Here is a 19,273-nt window from a genome sequence, read left to right as displayed (position 1 = left end):
TGTTTTTGTTTCTCATTTATAGAGAATACAGTGTTTTGAAATATAAGCCATATTTTGGTGACGGTGAAGAAAGACAAAAGAGGCAGGCCTGTAGCGAGCCAGTTTTGTTTTTCTGTCCCGAGCCAAAATACAACTTATTAGGACACTGACCATGTATTTTATTTATCGTGCAACATCAATTTTCCATCACTGCCGATTACAACAAAAAAATATGTGGCAGGTGTATTCCGCCAACAGCGGTGCCAGTTGCAGGATGAAAATATATATAAACATGGTTTTGTGGTGTTTTCCGATATTGACATAAGCAGTTGGTTTGTTTTGCATCTTCAGGAACATGTTGGATCGGTATGTCAACGATGAGTTCCGGGCAGCGGATCGGGACTTCAGCAGTAGTAAGTGAAGCAAGAGTTAATGTAGAAATAATTTGTAGTAGTTCATTAATTAAAGTTACAATCTGTCCATTAGGTCTTATTCCCTGACCAAATACAGTTATAGCCCTTGTTTAGCATAAGTTGGCATATTTCAGTACTAGGTCAATGAAAATTACAAATTTTGTGTTTGAATATTGTCATATTCTCCCACTTTAAAGAATATTAGGACAGAATTTTGATCAAAATTTGGACTGAGATTAATTTTTCATGCTCAACTTCGTTCAGTTAGAAATACTGGTAATCAATTCTGGCAGATATTGTTTGTTTAGGTTACCTGTCACTCATGCCAAAAGGTAAAATGTATCCATTATGCTTGGTATGACTGTTGGCATGTAAACATAAACATTTAAGTTGCATCGTGATTGAGGCTGCCAAGTCTTGGTAAAGAAAACAAGATTTTTGCATGAACTTTTTGGTAATTCATTTTGTCATAAGTTTAACTGCTGAATGTGTTTTTGATACCATTCATTCGCTGAAATAGGTGTTGTCATGAACAATGGTAGATAGGGTATTTGTTTTATCTTGAAATAATTTACATGTACCTACAAGACTTTAAAGACGAATGCAGTATTGAAAAATATATCAGTATTTTCTGAAACAATGTGTGTGTGACTGACAAATTTAATGGTGAAAAATAAGTTCAATACTGTTAACAATCTCTCTCTGGCTGATTGCTTAGTGTAGATTCATTTTACTTTCCTTAAGACTTTTATAAAGTTGATGAGGGAACTGCATGGTATTCAAAATCTAAATAGTTGAAGAGATGTAATGCATGCTGGGATTATGAATCAACTAAAACAGTATTGCAGATAACCGATTCAAGTACTGATAAAGACTGCACAATGAAGATTTACAAATCCCTAAGCAAGGATTAGAAGTAGTTTTGTATCAAACACACTCAACCACTGCTGGTTGCCAACAAGTGGCCTGTTTTTTGTGAACTGTTAATGAAAGTTTAATGCTTTATAAGCCCATGTATTTTTATGGGAAGGTGGGATGGGGCACATTGTGTTACCCATGGCTGTCTGTCTGGTTGCATCCTTTTCCAAATCAACGTCATATCTTAAGAATTCTTCTTCAGATATTGTTCATATTTATCCCATATTATCATAACATCAAGATCTTCACAGCATCACATAAAAAGTGGTCATCAGTTAAGGTTAAAAGGTCAGAGGTTACATTTGACAATGCCTGCAAATTCTTTGAACAATGATTTAATATGCATGGATGCGATGATATTCCTGTCTTCAATTTTCAATTCTTAAATACAGAAAGTTCCTACAAGAAAGAAGTAATACTCTCTCTCATAGACAATTGCCATGAATTCTCCTTTAATAATGTCCAATAAGAAATTCTCTGTGTTCTGGATAAATAAATAAGTTCCAGCATAGCAAAATTGATTTTCTGTAATCCAGACTTCTCTCTAACTTGACAAGTTATCTGACCCCATTATTAGGTTTTTTTGATTTTGATTAAGGAGAATCCACTGACTTGAAAGACTTATCCAACTGTCATTTGGTTGATCAAACCTATGATGATTCTCTCAGTGGGCTTGAGGAGAACTTTGTGATATCTAATCTTTTATTTCATTTTCCTTCAACTGTTAATACTTGCACTTGTGCATGTGATAAAGAACTGTGTCCAACAGTAAACATTTATGGGCGACAAATGTATCTTGTCTCATGTCACACATGGTTTGTTATGAATGTCAAAAAGCCATATTATTGTAAATATGGTTATTTGGACAAGGTGTTAATTTTTAAGATTTCAGTATGCAAACTGTATGAAGTTAATAGGGGTTATCTTTGCAATCAGTGAACATTCGTATAGCTAATATATATTTTGATATGTATGTAATACTTCACATATTCATACAAGTGGGTGAAATTTACCTGGCCAAATGACTTTTGTGTAATTGGTGTTCTTAATTTCCCCTTCACCTCAATTTTAATATTTACAGTATATAAAAAACCTAAAACATTTCAGTGATAAAGAAATGGCACAATATTATTTCTTTCACCTCTGTTCACACTTGTTGTAACTGTTAATGAGAAAAAAGGAACGAAGATTAAAAAAAAAAAAAAAAGATGATGTTCTAACAGCTACTGTGATTAACCTAAGTTTACGAAATGTTTGGTCTCATTTTTAAATTCAGCTATTTAGCTTTGTTTTAGTCCTGTTACACATCTTATTTTGACACTGGAATTGTGTTTCGTAGGAGTTGACAAAAGTTGCCAAGAGGTCAATGCATCTGGCAAATGTTACACCTACATTTAAACCTGATCTAGTTTTGGGGATATTTGGACAATTTTCAACATTGCTTCAGACTAACATTAATTTAGTGTGAGATGTTTCTTAAAAACTATGCTTTCAACCCACAGGTATCACTTTTGATGAATTCGTGGAGATGTATAAGAGGCTGTTTATCTTGTGTAGAACAGTTGTTGCTGGTGATGTGTCTGATATTGTTCCACAACCAAGAGCACGTTCACCACACAGCAGGGTATGTTCTGTTCTATAAAATTTAACTTCAAAGGAGAAAATGGGAAAAAACCAGAAAATTCCTTCTGGACAGTGGATTCCAAGTTCAAACACAGATTCTACTTGGTTCCAAGAAACTTTTTTAATTTTCCAGATTTTTTTTTATTTCATATGCTATCTTCAGAAGATAGCTTTTCAAAACAAAAATATGAACAACATAGTTAAAGAGTTAAATGGTAGTACATGTAATGTGTATGATGTCTAGGGAGAAAAGGTAAGACCTTATATGAACTAAATAACTTCTGAGCTTGAAGAAATTGTAAAATACCTTTGTCTTTTGTAAAACTTCATAACAAACACTGCAGCCTGTCATTCATTAAAAAAAAAAAATCTGGAATGTTTTCGATATTTATCACATCAAAATTTGCTCTTTAATTGAAAGAGGAAAACTTAACCTTATTCTGTTTTGTTTATGTAAAGGGAAGTTTATCAGAAGGTAAAAGTTTTGTGGATTCCAAAAACCAAAAGAACCTGTTAAGTGGAAGAAATGATGACTTAAGAAACGGACCAAACAAGCACTCAGTTGAAGCAGATTTAATGGGAGGCAGCGATATCGAGGAAGATCCATTTTTTGATGACCCGATCCAGGGTTCTGGTGGTCTTAAGATGTATGGGAGGTAAGTGTTGAAACCATGATTCAGCTTGGTAGTGGTGTTTTTTTTTATTTTGTTTTGCTTTTTGCATAGGGAAGGATGTGTTTGTTTTAGAGTAGGTGACACTGTTTGCTTGTGCTATTGGATACAATTTATTTCTAACAAACGAAAAAGAATCGGAAAATTTCAGGGGAAAAATATAGATATTTGATTTTTTTGTTAGGGTTGAAATTTTGTTTATGCAAGAAATTTTGAATTTTGACTATAGCAAGAATTTTATCTACAGTATCAGGTAGTGTTATAATATCATTGTATGGAGATCGACAAATGTTTCTACATCTTAAATTTGAACAACAGTATCATTATTCCTTCAGCATACTCCAAACTGCTTATTTAGCTTAACAAAATATGTGGAGTATGCTTTCCTAAACAAAATCATCAGTTATTGATTGAAGAGAAACCTTGATATATTTTATGTATATCTGATGGTAACAAATTTAGAAATGAAGGATTTCATAATGACTATTTCAAAAGAACTTTTCACATCTGCTTTCTTCATATTACGTAAAAGTTGGTGAAATTAGTTGTGTTTTTCTGCTTATATAAATACTTTTGTTTCGGATGAAAATTACAGAAGCTTATTGATAGGCGGAGTTATTGTTTTCATGAATTTGACCTATTTCTTTTCTTGTTTTTTTAATAAATTTTGTTTTGTTTTATAAATATATCAGTATTTTAATTTGATTGATTTACGTTTTTCAGCCTAAGGACTTTTGTTCATTAGTTTGCATGACACATATTTATTTACATCTTCTTCACCTTATATTCACTTTAAAAATGGATTATCTGTCTTGTTTTCTCTCAGCATCTGATAATTACAATACATGGCTCGAAAGTGTCCATGTACAATATTAAATATTGGTTACGACAGAGAAACTTGAGCTAAATGACAAATAACAACAGAAAAGCATGTGCTTAATTGTTAATGCTTGGTATGCTCTCCTTTTTAACCACCCTCTAGAAGATTGCTATGATTAATGATGCTTTAATTAACCTCAATGTGTTTTTAATTGTTCATTTGTGATGTGAAAATGTCAAGGTACGTTTCACTTGTTCAGGTTTCTCCCTTGTCTTTCGATTATCTCCCTTTGCTTTCCCACCCAATATCTGGATACTGAAATAGCGTTTCTTCCCATTGGTAGCTCTTTCTACTGTGTACCCTACCCATTCTTTAGAAAGAAGTTTAGTTCCTATTGATACTGTCCTCTTTTCTCATGTTTATTTGAGATACTGCAAAAATTTCATCATGATTAAGTGTAAACGATATTAAAACTAGAATTGATCTTGTCAGTCTCACTCATACATCTAATTTGTAGCCATGAAACTTTCTCCTTTTTTGCTCTAAAGAATGTGAATATAAAATGTACTTTGATTTTTTTCCTATTTTTGATTTTGGGGTGGATATTTCAATGATTTTAAGATTTTATGGTTCAACAAACACATAATTTCCTGTATGTATTATTTCTGATTTTATGTGACACAAGTTGTGAGACAAAGAAAGTTTAAATTATGTACAATACAGAGTTTTAAGATGTTTTAGCAAGACAAGACCATGTTTTTAGGAATGGAATGAATCCACAATATGTAAAGCATGTGCCTTCATATAAATGAACACTGCATGTTGCAAGAACCAAATCAGTATTAGTATTTCTACATTTATGATGCATCCCTGTTTGATCCTCCACGTAATAATATATGGTATACTTCAGATATAATATTTCTTTCTATACACCTTGTATACTGACTCATATATCAGTATATATAGACCTACAGTAATTAGATTTCACCTTAAATAGCAGCCTTGCCCATACACATGAAACAAGGGACTGAATGCACCTTGTATAATTAAATGCCTTGCCAATTAGCACCTTGAAAAAATAAAGAAAAGATTATTCAGAACCTCAATTAAATCAACAGTATATCCGATAGTGTAGCTGTATAAGTAGACACCATCCTACACTATATTCCTATATTCAACCCCTCACACTGTATCAAAGCCTCACCTGAATGTTATGATACACTGGTCATTAAGTTTATTTGGGTTCGCCCTGTCAGTATTACGGATCAACCACAACCTCTGAGGCAGGACTCCAAGCCACGGCCGTCCCAAATCCCCGTGTATTCGTCACTCAGGAGGTGGGCTATTGTTTGTGTGCTGGACAGTGTTTGATATTTGTCCTAAACTGACCTTTGAGTGTCTTGGATTTGGCGTGATTTTATACTAAAAAATGTTGGTTTTTGATTGTAGTGTATGTGTTGCTCTTGAAAGTATTTGAGGGATTTTTGTTTTTAATTCACCATTTTCTTTAAAATTAGAGATGATCACTTGTTTTACAGATGTCCTGGCACCTTGTTTATAACCTTTTAATGGATTAAACAATTTTCCTTTTGTTTCTCTGATATAGAAGTAAAAATTTTCTGTTGAACAAACTTAAATAATTTTTCTACTAATTATGCACACATTTATTTCATTTCCTGGTGTGGAAAGCAATAGCCTGACTAATTTTTCTGAGAAATTCAGGATGTGAATGTAATATTTCATTCATTAGTTTTAATCATTTAGCCTTTATTTTGTTGTCATTGATTTCCGAATGTGGTAAAAATTGTAAACATTTTTTATAGAAATGAAAAAGTGTTGGAAACATTGATATTCTGAGAAAAATCTGTTATTCTGATTGACTTTCTATCTCATTCATGTATGGTAACAGAATATTAATTTCATAGTTGTAATTTTGGTAATGCTTTCAATGACAATGAAACATTTGATGCACTTATACTTGAACATCTAAATTTAGCTATTGCCATCAGTCTGCCGTCTATGACTCGCTGGTATTGTCAAAATACCACAATCGTAGTTATACCATTGTATTAATGTTCAGAAAGTTTCAATTTCTTTTTGCGATATCAAATTGGGTGTGTTCTGGTGTTGTTTTCCTTGTTCTCATTTGTTGATTTGGGAATGTGATGTTAAATGGATTGGCCAAGATTTACATGACAGGTGTCGCAGGTAAAGCTGAAGACACTTACTCTTTTGGAACACATGGTCTTATTTACCTTGAACTTTTAATGAGTCACCATGTACACATTACTTTTGTTTATATTTTCTCCTGGTTTTATTTAATTGGAGTTTGGATTATGATTATTTTGACATGTTTGTAATTTTCTTGTTTTTAAATGCCCAAATAAGGAAATATTAGAAATGTGGAATGTGGGAGGCCCAATATCGGTTACTGAGGCAATATGGATGACATCCAGTGTTATTTTTGAACAAATGACTCTCCTATAATTTTATAGAGAAAAATAAATCCCACCAGAAATATTAGTTATTTAAGTGTTCAGTCACAGGCATCAGGCATTTCATGTCAGTAAATCCAGACAGTAAGGGAACCATTCTGGAAGACATGTTGATATTTTCTTAGTATTAGAAATGATATTTAGAACCGTAATTGTACCAAGCTCCTCAGGTAGACATACTTCACCTTACTGCTGTTGTACAGAAATTGATTGCCATATGTCAATGATGCCTTTAGACTTCAAGCAAAAAGTCAGTACTGTTTGTTTCTTTTTCATAGTACCTGGTTTGAATAGCTCCTCTTGTCAGAAGTTGGTCAGGGTTACTATTAGTATCATTAGGAAGTCAATTTGTGCAGGACTAGGCAATACACATACTGGACCCATCTAATTCTTTAGAACTAATATTTATTTTTTTCTAAGTGTTGATAAATCCAACCTTTTTGACAACATATCTGAATTAGAAATCAAATCAGTATTGATTTGCATGTCCTGCTGATCAAGGTCAGCGTTTTGATATTTTTTCTAAATTCATAAAAAAAAAAAAGTTCAAATTGAGATCAATAGCCAGGTGAGTGTATCTAGGCTTGGTATTGGTTAGCTTTATTCTTAAATAAATATTATATTTTTTACCTCTAGCTTCATATCCTAAATTTTGCTTATTATTGATATCTTATTCTATTGTAAACAGTTCTTATTTTTCAATGGTATACCATAACTGGTATATTGATGTTTACATACAATATATATCAAGATCCACTAATAAGTTAACATTTGTTTAAAGATATATAACCTTATATAATATATATATGTTATTTGAGTTTTGTTTTTCTTCACTATTCATTTAACACATTTTTTATACTATTTTTGCAAAATCTCAAAGTTCAGTACTAAAAGCATGATCTGATCTTTCTATCATGATGCTGTTTACAAGTTCATATCAGTTGATTAAATTTTCGATAATGATATTTTGATAGATTTATCTTTGAAACAGTTTCCAATTTTCAATTATTGTAGTGATGAACGAGGAAAATCTCTGAATGGAAGCTCATTGAAGTCTCCACCTTCCAACCAGAAAAGTCCTGGTGGTGGTCTGTCTTCACTACAGGGCCTCCCCACACTGAACCAACAGAAACAACGCAAACCACGTAAGGATGCTTTTGTTTTAACATTCAGGTGAAAATTACTAACAAATCATGATGGTTCTCTATGGAAACTCGAGCGTACAACATTTAATGACACAAACAGTTTGAAGTAGATGCTACCAAATCTGATGTAGAGAGCCATCACCAAATTCTCTTTATTTCATCAGTTTCTGTAGTTTACTTCCCTAATGATCTATGAAATGGTTTAAGCTTTCCAATCTTGGCACATCTTCAGTTTCTCCTGGCACCTCCAGGTGTTTTATATTGTATTTCCTCAAATGAAATCTTTCATACATGCACAAAATATAACAAAAATATTTCATGATAGTCATACCCAAGTATGGATTTTATAGAGAATGTTTAGATCATCTCAGAACATCATTAATATTTTCAGAATGCCTTTTTGAAAGGCTTTATATTCATAACAGAAAAGTTGCCATTCATATGGAAAATGCATGTTGTACCCCACAAATATTCATAACCAGGAAAACTGTGTCATGGACCACCTCGTAGCGAGTCAGCTATTATTTTCCAAATTTGAGATATTACCTGAAATGAATATTCTGAGCTGTTTTTTTTTTTTCTATTTGAGGAAATACACAGAGTTTTGAGACTATTTTCACACTGTTAAAGTGAGCACCTCCTTCTTCATTACAGAGCAAATTGACGCCGATGACAGTTTACGAAATATGGATCGAGACTTAGCTGGCCTTGGTATTGATGGCGGTGTGTGTCCTTGCTTACGATCACAATATTATACCAGTATTACAAACTACCCCTTGACTGCTTTGTATCGTGTAAACTTTCATGTCAACATTTTCTATTGTTTTGTATGTCTGTTAGGTTTCAAATCACACTTAGGTCTTTTTCTTAAATGTTGATATTGGACAAAGATCATGAACTATAACAAAGACATTGTAGAATATATTTTTTTAAAAATGTGTAACTCTGACAAGTTCATAACCAAACGTTATTACTGTAATACTGGATGTTCAGATGATGTGTTAACATAATTGCCGTTCGATTCCCCAATTATGTTAGTTCCCTGATTTCCTCCCACAGTCATGGAGAACTATATATCAATTGAACGGAAGATATCTAATAAATCTGGCAGTATACAGTAATCATTGCAGCAAAATTTGTGAACTTACTGAAAATGAATTGTTGGTCACACATTCCTGACAACTATTCTACATCATATCTCTCTTGGCTTTCGTCAGTTTTCACTGTCACAACTTTGAGTCAAAAGTACATTTGTTTCTAGTTGCAGTATCAGAATTTTCTGTTTATGAATACATTGTTAATTAAGAATTACTTTTTTCATTAGTTGATATACTGAGTAATGATTGACTGAAGGTCTCAATTTTGAATGTATTTTTATTGAAATAAGCACCTAGTATTGTTTCTTATCTGCAGATGGAGACTTTGACTATGACGATGATGATTTTGTGAGTGAAGGGTAAGTCATTCTCTACAGCTATTTTTCATTGTATGAATAAAATGGATTTTTTTAGGTCATCTGGCCTGCAAGGTCAGAATGAAAATAGTAAAAAAACATGACCTATAGCCGGTGTGTTTTGTCCAGGGTGCTGATATTGGGCCTGTTGCATGCTGGGATAAAGGGCTTCCAAATTTGTTAAAAAGAATGACCTTGATTTATTTTAAAGGTCACAGGGCTCAAATGTCAAAATCTTTATACATCTTCTTCACAATAACCAAAAGGCCCAGGGTGCTGATATTTGGCCTGTCAAATGGCAGGATGAAGGCTAACCAAGTTTGTTCATGTAATTGACCCATTTTCATGGTCAAAGGTGTCAAATGTGTTAAAATGTTCAAAAGACTTCTTCACAATAACCTAAAGGCCCAGGGTGCTGATATTGGGCCTGTAGCATGATGGGATGAAGGACTACTGTGTTTGTTAAGTTATCTGACCTGAAGGGTCTAGATGACCTATTGCTAATAAGCATCCTCCGTTTGTGTGCACTGTCCATAAACTTTTCCTTTAAAACACTAATCCTGCTTAACACCTCAGTGGATTTTAACCAAATTTGATCGGAAACATCATTAGGGAAGGATAATCATTTTGTAAATTCATAAAGTTGATTAGACAATATGGTAGTTAGGCAATACTTTGCTTCAAAATGCTACCCTTCATTAATGCTTGAAATGAATTCAAATTTTGTCTATAACATCATTAGGGTTGACAAATAATTCTTAAATTCAGAATGTTGATTTGATATAGGGGACGTAGGGACACGGCCCCAAAATTGGAAGTTTGTCAATATTTTGCTTTAAAATGCTACTCTCCCTTAATGCTTGTGTAGATTTTAAGCAAATTTGGTCTGAAACATCATTGAGGGTGAGGAATCATTTCCTAAAATACAGAAAATTGATTTGACCCTTGGGGACTTGGGGACAGGGTCCCAAAAGAGGAAGGTAGTCAATATTTTGCTTAAAGAATGCAACTCCTTAATAACCAAGTTTGGTCTGAAACATCATTGCAGGTGAGTTATCCTTTCTTAAGGTCAGAAAATTGATTCAACCCTGAGGAACTTGGGGGCAGGTTCCCACAAGGAGAAGCTAGATAAAGTTTTGCTCAGAAATGCTTATCTTTCTTAATATGTCAGGGTAGATTTTAACTAAATTTGACCTGGAACATCTTCAGAGAATCGCAATGATATCAAACGTGCATGAAGTGATTCTGCAATTGTCCTGACCAAATCTTATTTTTTCACCTAGGTCCAGAATCTAACATTACTCATCTTGAACAGTTGTATTGAATTATACTCTCCAAGTTTCCTTCACACCATTGAGAAAAATATTTGGATTTGGATATATTGATTTGAAAGAAAGATATGTTGTTTTTTTTTTAGCTTGGTCAAAAGCTCAACATGGTAAAAACAGTAGCCATTTTGTGATATTTTCATGAACAGAACCAACCATTTATGAGCTTCTGATACTTTAAAGGAATATTCATAATATGAATTCATCAGATTTGTTAGACCACAATCAGTGCATTCTGTGGTTTGTCAATGGAGTCATTGATTGTCAGATGACAGTTAAGGGCCATCACCCTTTTGTTTCATATTATTGACCTTGACCCATTTTTAAGGTCACAGAAGCTACTTATTCTTAATAACCAAAAGGCCCAGATAGCTGGTATTAGGCATATAGTATGTTGAGATTAAGCACTATAATATCTATGAAAATGATTGATCTTGGTCTACTTTTAAGGTCACAGGTGTCAAATATGTCAAAATCTATAAATGACTTCTTTTTCGATAACCAAAATGCCTAGGGTGTTGATATTTGCCCTGTATTTTTCCTAGAGTGGTGGACTACAAAGTGTTGTAATATGAATGGCATTGACCCAATTTCAAGTCCAAAGAAGATAAATGTATAAAAAATACTTTCAATGACTTTTCCTCAATAATCAAAAGGCAAAGAGTACTGATATTTGGCTTGTAACATGCTGAGATGAAGGGTTACCAAGTTTGATCACATTAGTGACCTTGACCATTTTTCAAGGTCGCAGGTGTCAAATATGTAAACTTTTTAAAATAACTTCTTCTAAATAACCAAAAGGCTTAGAGTGCTTATATTGGGCAGGTGGCATGCTGGAAAAAATTACCAATTTTGTTCATGTGATTGACTTTTTTCTCTTTTTAATGGTGACAGGTTAAAATCTTCATTCAACTTCTTCTCAGTAATAAAATGGCCCAGGCTGTTGATATTTGTTCTTTCACATATGTGGATGAAGAGTTACCAAATTTATTCAAATATTTGACCTTGACCTATAATAAAGATTTCTTGGGTCAAATGAGTTGAGATCTTAAAATATTTTTTTCAACAAGCAATAGGGCAGGAGTAATGATATTTGTGTTTATTAAGAATATGGTTTCATGTTTGCAGAAAATATTTTTATGAACCAACAGTATCTTCTTTGTAAGTTGTAGAGTAATTGACCTATTTTATAGGCTTGTTCAGCCTCTTGCATATATAGATTTTTGGTGTCATATGATTGTTAAGACCCGTTTCACTTTGTTTGTCACCAAAATGAATTGATTTAAATAATTAAACAAAACATAACCAAAAAAATTAGGGGAAAAAGGGCATCAAAATTTTTATTTGTTTCGATGGCTTGTTCATGTAAAGAAATGGAATTAAAGCTTTGATGTTGAAGTGTTTGATGTTGTCACATTACAGACATAGTATTAGTACGAAAAGTCCACGAACAGTCAGCAAATCTGAACAAAAGTCGGCAAATGAGAATGGCAGCATAGCAGAGGAGATTGAGGAAGATATTGATGAAAACTCCATTGATGGTGATGATTTACTCCGAAGTGAAAGGAGTGGGGTAAGTCCTCCATCTTTGTAACAGCGAAGCATATTGTAGTCCTTGTTCCTGCCTCCATCTTGATAAGCAAGAAAATAGATTGTGGCCCATGCTCCTGCCTCCATCTTGATTAATGAGAGGTTGGTGTGAGGCACATATCCCTGCCTCCATCTTGATTAGTGAGAGGATGGTGTGTGGCCCATGTCCCTGCCTTCATCTTTATTAGTGAGAGGATGTGTGTGGCCCATGTCCCTGCCTCCATCTTTATTAGTCAGAGGATGGTGTGTGGCCCATGTCTCTGCCTCCATCTTTATTAGTCAGAGGATGGTGTGTGGCCCATGTCTCTGCCTCCATCTTTATTAGTCAAAGGATGGTGTGTGGCCCATGTCTCTGCCTCCATCTTTATTAGTCAAAGGATGGTGTGTGGCCCATGTCCCTACCTCCATCTGAATAAATGAGAGGATGGTGTGTGGCCCATGTCTCTGCCTCCGTCTTTATTAGTCAGAGGATGGTGTGTGGCCCATGTCTCTGCCTCCATCTTTATTAGTCAGAGGATGGTGTGTGGCCCATGTCTCTGCCTCCATCTTTATTAGTGAGAGGATGGTGTGTGGCCCATGTCTCTGCCTCCATCTTTATTAGTCAGAGGATGGTGTGTGACCCATGTCCCTACCTCCATCTGAATTAATGAGATGATGGTGTGGCCCATGTCCCTGAATCCATCTTTAATTATGAGAGGATGGTGTGGCCCATGTCTCTGAATCCATCTTTAATTATGAGAGGATGGTGTGGCCCATGTCTCTGCCCATCTTTATTATTGGTGTGTGCCCATGTCTCTGCCTCCATCTATGTCAGAGGATGGTGTGTGGCCCATGTCTCTGCCTCCATCTTTAATTAATGAGAGGATGGTGTGTGGCCCATGTCTCTGCCTCCATCTTTATTAATGAGATGATGGTGTGTGGCCAATGTCTCTGCCTCCATCTTTAATTATGAGAGGATGGGTGTGTGGCCCATGTCTCTGCCTCCATCTTTATTAGTCAGAGGATGGTGTGTGGCCCATGTCTCTGCCTCCCTCTTTATTAGACAGAGGATGGTGTGTGGCCAATGTCCCTGAATCCATCTTTATTAGTCAGAGGATGGTGTGTGGCCCATGTCTCTGCCTCCATCTATAATAGTCACAGGATGGTGGGAGGCCCATGTCTCTGCCTCCAGCTTTATTAGTCAGAGGATGGTGTGTGGCCCATGTCTCTGCCTCCATCTTTAATTATCAGAGGATGGTGTGTGGCCCATGTCTCTGCCTCCATCTGAATTAATGAGGATGGTGTGTGGCCCATGTCTCTGCCTCCGTCTTTATTAGTCAGAGGATGGTGTGTGGCCCATGTCTCTGCCTCCATCTTTATTAGTCATAGGATGGTGTGTGGCCCATGTCTCTGCCTCCATCTTTATTATTCAGAGGATGGTGTGTGGCCCATGTCTCTGCCTCCATCTTTATTAGTGAGAGGATGGTGTGTGGCCCATGTCTCTGCCTCCATCTTTATTAGTCAAAGGATGGTGTGTGGCCCATGTCCCTACCTCCATCTGAATAAATGAGAGGATGGTGTGTGGCCCATGTCTCTGCCTCCATCTTTATTAGTGTGGCAGAGGATGGTGTGTGGCCCATGTCTCTGCCTCCATCTTTATTAGTCAGAGGATGGTGTGTGGCCCATGTCTCTGCCTCCATCTTTATTAGTCAGAGGATGGTGTGTGGCCCATGTCTCTGCCTCCGTCTTTATTAGTCAGAGGATGGTGTGTGGCCCATGTCTCTGCCTCCATCTTTATTAGTCAGAGGATGGTGTGTGGCCCATGTCTCTGCCTCCATCTTTATTAGTCAGAGGATGGTGTGTGGCCCATGTCTCTGCCTCCATCTTTATTAGTCAGAGGATGGTGTGTGGCCCATGTCTCTGCCTCCATCTTTATTAGTCAAAGGATGGTGTGTGGCCCATGTCTCTGCCTCCGTCTTTATTAGTCAGAGGATGGTGTGTGGCCCATGTCTCTGCCTCCATCTTTATTAGTCAAAGGATGGTGTGTGGCCCATGTCTCTGCCTCCGTCTTTATTATTCAGAGGATGGTGTGTGGCCCATGTCTCTGCCTCCATCTTTATTAGTGAGAGGATGGTGTGTGGCCCATGTCTCTGCCTCCATCTTTATTAGTGAGAGGATGGTGTGTGACCCATGTCCCTACCTCCATCTGAATAAATGAGAGGATGGTGTGGCCCATGTCTCTGCCTCCATCTGAATTAATGAGATGATGGTGTGGCCAATGTCCCTGAATCCATCTTTAATTATGAGAGGATGGTGTGGCCCATGTCTCTGCCTCCATCTGAATTAATGAGATGATGGTGTGGCCAATGTCCCTGAATCCATCTTTAATTATGAGAGGATGGTGTGGCCCATGTCTCTGCCTCCATCTTTATTTGTGAGAGGATGGTATGTGGCCCATGTCCCTGTCTTCATCTTTATTTGTGACAGGATGGTATGTGGCTCATGCCTTTGCCTCCATCTTGACTTAAGTAAAATGATGGCCTTTTGGCATATTGCTCAATAAAGAAATGAAAATGTCTCTAACATTTTTGAAAAAGTAGAGTGGTCACAGGATGTGACATTGTATTGTATTGTAACTAATGTTGGTATGATTGTAATTGAATCCATTTCTGTTTATTCTAGTTTGATGACCTTACAACAGACAGAACAATATCACAGCATGACGGCTTTGATTATATAGAGGATGTCCAGTCTCCCTGAATGTTGGACAAAAAAACAGAAATTACTGGGTAGATTAATGTCTATGGACAGACATCTTGCAAAAACAACAAACATTGCCAAAATGGAAATGATGATAATGCTCTTTTCAGAATTCTATAGAATAGAGACTAGACAGACTAAATTAACAATATTTATGCAATATTCTCTTACTAGTCTTGTGGCAACAGACTAGTATCCTAAAATGTACTGTCCTGGAGTAAGGGAGATAATCTAATACCATGTACAACCTCCTAAAGACTACCTTGGAATCAGGAGGTGAGGAATCCAGAGCTAATAATGTATTACTATGGGACTTGATGAGCATTTGAAGCAAACATACCAGGTTGTTAATATTATATGTGACATTTAAAGCAAAAATTATGAAGAAATTGCAGATATTGATATCGGCTTTGGAAGGCCTTCTGAAGGCTTGTGAGAAAGTGTAGGCCTTTAAAATAACATAGTCATCAAATACAAAAACCGTTCAAATTGTTGAAAAAAAGCTCTCAAAATTGATGAATTCACATGCACAGAAAATACAGCATAGGTCTTAGATATACATCTATTTGAAAGTGTAAATATTTATCAACTCAAAATAAATCTCTAATAACTATTTGTCTCATTTGTCTAATACTTCATACCAGTAACTTTTATACAGAAGTTGTTCATTACAATCCCTCTTCTCAAAATTGATGTTATTTGTTGAATATGTTACACTCTCAAGCTTAATCTGCATCATCAACATTATCATCAATATCATCATCAACATTATCATTGTTCAACAACTGAAAGGCCAGATCTCTCTTGAGATAAACTGTATGAAGAGGATGTCATTTGTTTGCGGGTTGGGGAAATGATCTGTTTAAAAAAGTACATTTTCAAAACGTATTAAGCAATTTTAGATATCAACATTGTCTTTTATGTTTTTCTTGTGTGTTACTGCATTACATCCAGGGAATGAATCTCTGATTGGATAAATTTTACATAAAAACAATCTCATTGAAACATACATTAATGTTTACAACTCTTTCACATTTTCAAGTTACGGGTACCCCATTTATGCATGTCAAGTGTACCACACAGTTACTCATTACAAACTTACATTATTGTTACAAAGTATTGTATGTGAGGGCATCATTTGTGCTACATTATCAGTAAATAAGAAGAGATTTAAAATAACCAGATTTGGACTTTTAAAACAAAGTCTACGAATATGAAAAACTGCCAATGCATCAAATCCATTTGCAAGTTAGATTATTGAATGACATACATAAAATTAACTTGCCTTTCATCAAGACAGCTGGGGACTTGTTTCGCTGACCTAAAAAGTATATTGTCACCTGATAGACAATGTGAGTTATCTTTGGGTATATTTCTTCCTACTCAAAAGTCAACCAGTCTGCTTCCATCCAGGTCGACAAGAAAAATTTATATAGATTGTTTTCTAATAGTTTTAAGATAAATCATGCTGTAATCATGCTGTATTAACCAGACTATAGAATATGATAAAACACTTCTCTAGTGGTCCTACCATATATATTTGCAATATTCTTTTATAAAATCATTAATTCTAAGGATTTTCAATCGGTCATTTGGAAAAATTGAAAACAGAAAAGTCTATTCATGAATATAGATGTAATGGAGGTCATTATTTGTTTCAATTCCTCCACTATGTTTTGAACTAGTCTTACAGTAAACAGATCAAGTTAATGAGAAGTTCTCTTTCTAGCCAAGCAGTATATTGCAGCTAGTATTTACCAGGGTTACATACTCCCCGCTCCAGGAAAAAACTTGTACTCAAATTTGCAGGAGTTGTACTCAAGTTTTCAAGAGTTGAAAATAATTCGTGTAGGGCATGGCTAAGTATCCTTCCCCAGTTCCTACACAGGAACCAATGTAACAGGTCATTATTTATGTCAATGCCTCTACTAGGATTTGAACCAGGGTCCTCTGGCTTACTAGTCTTATGCTCAACTGATTGAGCCAACGAGTTTTTTCTAGATGAGCGGCATATTTTGGTTATAATCTACACAATACTGTTGTTTTTGATCTCAGTATTGATATTGGTGTTTACCTAACAATACAAAAAGTCCCTTTCCTTCTTGTTAGGAATACCATATTACACATTACTGCTATGTACATCTAGACATCATCGCTGCAATTATATAGTTTTTGTCTGCAATGAAAATATGCTTGTCAATATTTTGTATTGCCTCACTTATGAACTATGCATATTGTTTAATCTCTAATCAACGAATTAAATGTTGTTATTCATGCTTATTAAAAGGTATGAGGACATTTTTTCCTCCTTTCAGATTGTTCAGTTTGCATCAAGGGAAAAAATGAATGAATATTATCTCCATATTCCTCAGAATTACTTCTGGAATAGCCCTATGAGCTGTCTTACCGGCTAAAACTCCAGATTTACAGGACATCAGTATACATTGTCTGTCCTTTGTTTTTTATGTTCTGTTACACTAAACTTTATGTGTGCAAGTGTCGGGAGATTTTAATCTAGCTGTCAATGTAGTGAGCCTATATATTTGTCTCTATCCTTGCCAAGTGCTTATCCTTTGTCTAAGTTGTTGTCCATTGAAGCTGAAATCTTGACTTGGTCATAGAGTTCTTAAATACCTAACCCACTGATACACCAGAATCAAAGAATCCTGCTTTTTTCATGGAAGATGAAAGATTCATATTTTTTGATAAAACATTTTTCATGATAGTTTTCTGGAAGATATCTTTATTGAAACTATGTATTAGGGTGGTCAGGTTGGGCAGTAGTTATGTACTTGCCCCTTTAAACTTTCACCAAGAAGATGGGGTTCAATCCCTGATCGGTCAGGAAAATGTATGTGTTCACCTTCTTGACCCTGTGGGCTTCCCACAGGTAATCCAGTTTCCATCCGAGCTAACATCAGTGCAAATACATGTGATATAATTTGTTTTGCAATAGTCGTAATATAAATGAAAGTTTAAGTTATAAAGCGGAACACATTTGATATGACCAGACCTTGGCATATAGATCACATTGATGAGTTCAGTTTTTAATCTTCGTTATGTTTTACACCAGTGTGTATGAGTGTAGAGTATGTACTTCACTTATTGTTCTGTGTGCTCTTTCAAGTTTTATTACATTGTAATGGTTGTTTGTTCATTTCTTTAAAGATCATATTGAAACACTTTATGTATACAGGCACAACTTTTTGTAGAAACAATTTTCCTGTAGACACTTACTGTAAAATCAGATATTTTTGTGGACTCAATTTTTGAGGTTTTTGAAAAAAAACCAGTATTTTGTGGAATCTTGATTTTGTGAATGAATATAGGTCAATAAATCATCCTGACCTACTAATTGATCACAGTCTAATCTTAATGCATAAATTCATATGGCCACAAACAAAATCAAAACGTAAATCCTCCACAAAAATGTATGATTTTACAGTACAATATGAGAAAAGTGTGCTTAGTATCAGATGGAAAGGATGTTCAATATTGAAAGTTCACTCAGTGATCCTTACATCGGCATTTTCTCATACAAGGAGAACAAAACACATAATTGAATACTGTCTATAAAATGCTGTAGATTTCCGTATCCATCCTTGGTGCCAATGATCCGTCCATTTAAACTTTAGTGCTTTATATTTGAATCTTCTATATCCAGCCTCTGGATCATTTGAAAACAAAAGAAAATGACTCTGCCCTGAAAAATTTGGATCCAGTCATTTTACAATATAGATAGTTTCATCTTAGAAATATTATTGACTTTGCAATGCCTTAACGTACTTTATACAATAACAGATATGCTTGGTTTTCTTGGTCATTCTTAATACATTTGTTGTTTTTATTGGTAGGTGAGAGGCGGTGGTGATGTTTGATTTATAAAGTTTTTCATCTACAGAGAGGACAATGTATTTCAGGTTTTAGAATTGTTCAAAATACTGTAAATCACTTTTTCATGGGGTTTATTTTGGTGATTCATTGTGTGACTTTAATCCAGTGTCAACTTTTTATTTCTCAAAAAAGAAAAAAGAAAAAGAAAAAAAAGGTAATTTGAGTCCCACAACAAACATATGATTTCAAAATTGTGAAAATCATG

At 35.1% G+C, this 19,273-nt stretch overlaps 1 protein-coding gene across 2 annotated transcripts in view; it reads left to right on the top strand.

Moving 5' to 3' along the window:
• LOC132559559 (centrosomal protein 43-like) overlaps nt 1–18,239 on the top strand; it is a 29,708-nt gene extending 11,469 nt beyond the window's left edge. Inside the window, exons 9-17 of one of the 2 annotated variants that reach the window (XM_060224189.1) lie at nt 331–392; nt 701–724; nt 2,813–2,934; nt 3,393–3,589; nt 7,934–8,064; nt 8,719–8,787; nt 9,478–9,520; nt 12,268–12,418; nt 15,097–18,239. In XM_060224189.1, the coding sequence (XP_060080172.1) occupies nt 331–392; nt 701–724; nt 2,813–2,934; nt 3,393–3,589; nt 7,934–8,064; nt 8,719–8,787; nt 9,478–9,520; nt 12,268–12,418; nt 15,097–15,174 (877 nt within the window). In that variant the 3' untranslated portion in view covers nt 15,175–18,239. The remainder of the gene's footprint in view (nt 1–330; nt 393–700; nt 725–2,812; nt 2,935–3,392; nt 3,590–7,933; nt 8,065–8,718; nt 8,788–9,477; nt 9,521–12,267; nt 12,419–15,096) is intronic. The other variant, XM_060224190.1, reaches the window with a different exon arrangement.
• The last annotated feature ends 1,034 nt before the right edge of the window (nt 18,240–19,273 follow it).

The sequence above is a fragment of the Ylistrum balloti genome, unplaced genomic scaffold (assembly GCF_031769215.1).
Source record: "Ylistrum balloti isolate Yb309-2 unplaced genomic scaffold, AGI_CSIRO_Ybal_v1 Utg370932, whole genome shotgun sequence".
NCBI lineage: Eukaryota > Metazoa > Mollusca > Bivalvia > Pectinida > Pectinidae > Ylistrum > Ylistrum balloti.
The sequence above is the reverse complement of the archived record's forward strand: the minus strand, read 5'-3'. Positions and strand labels throughout refer to the sequence as shown.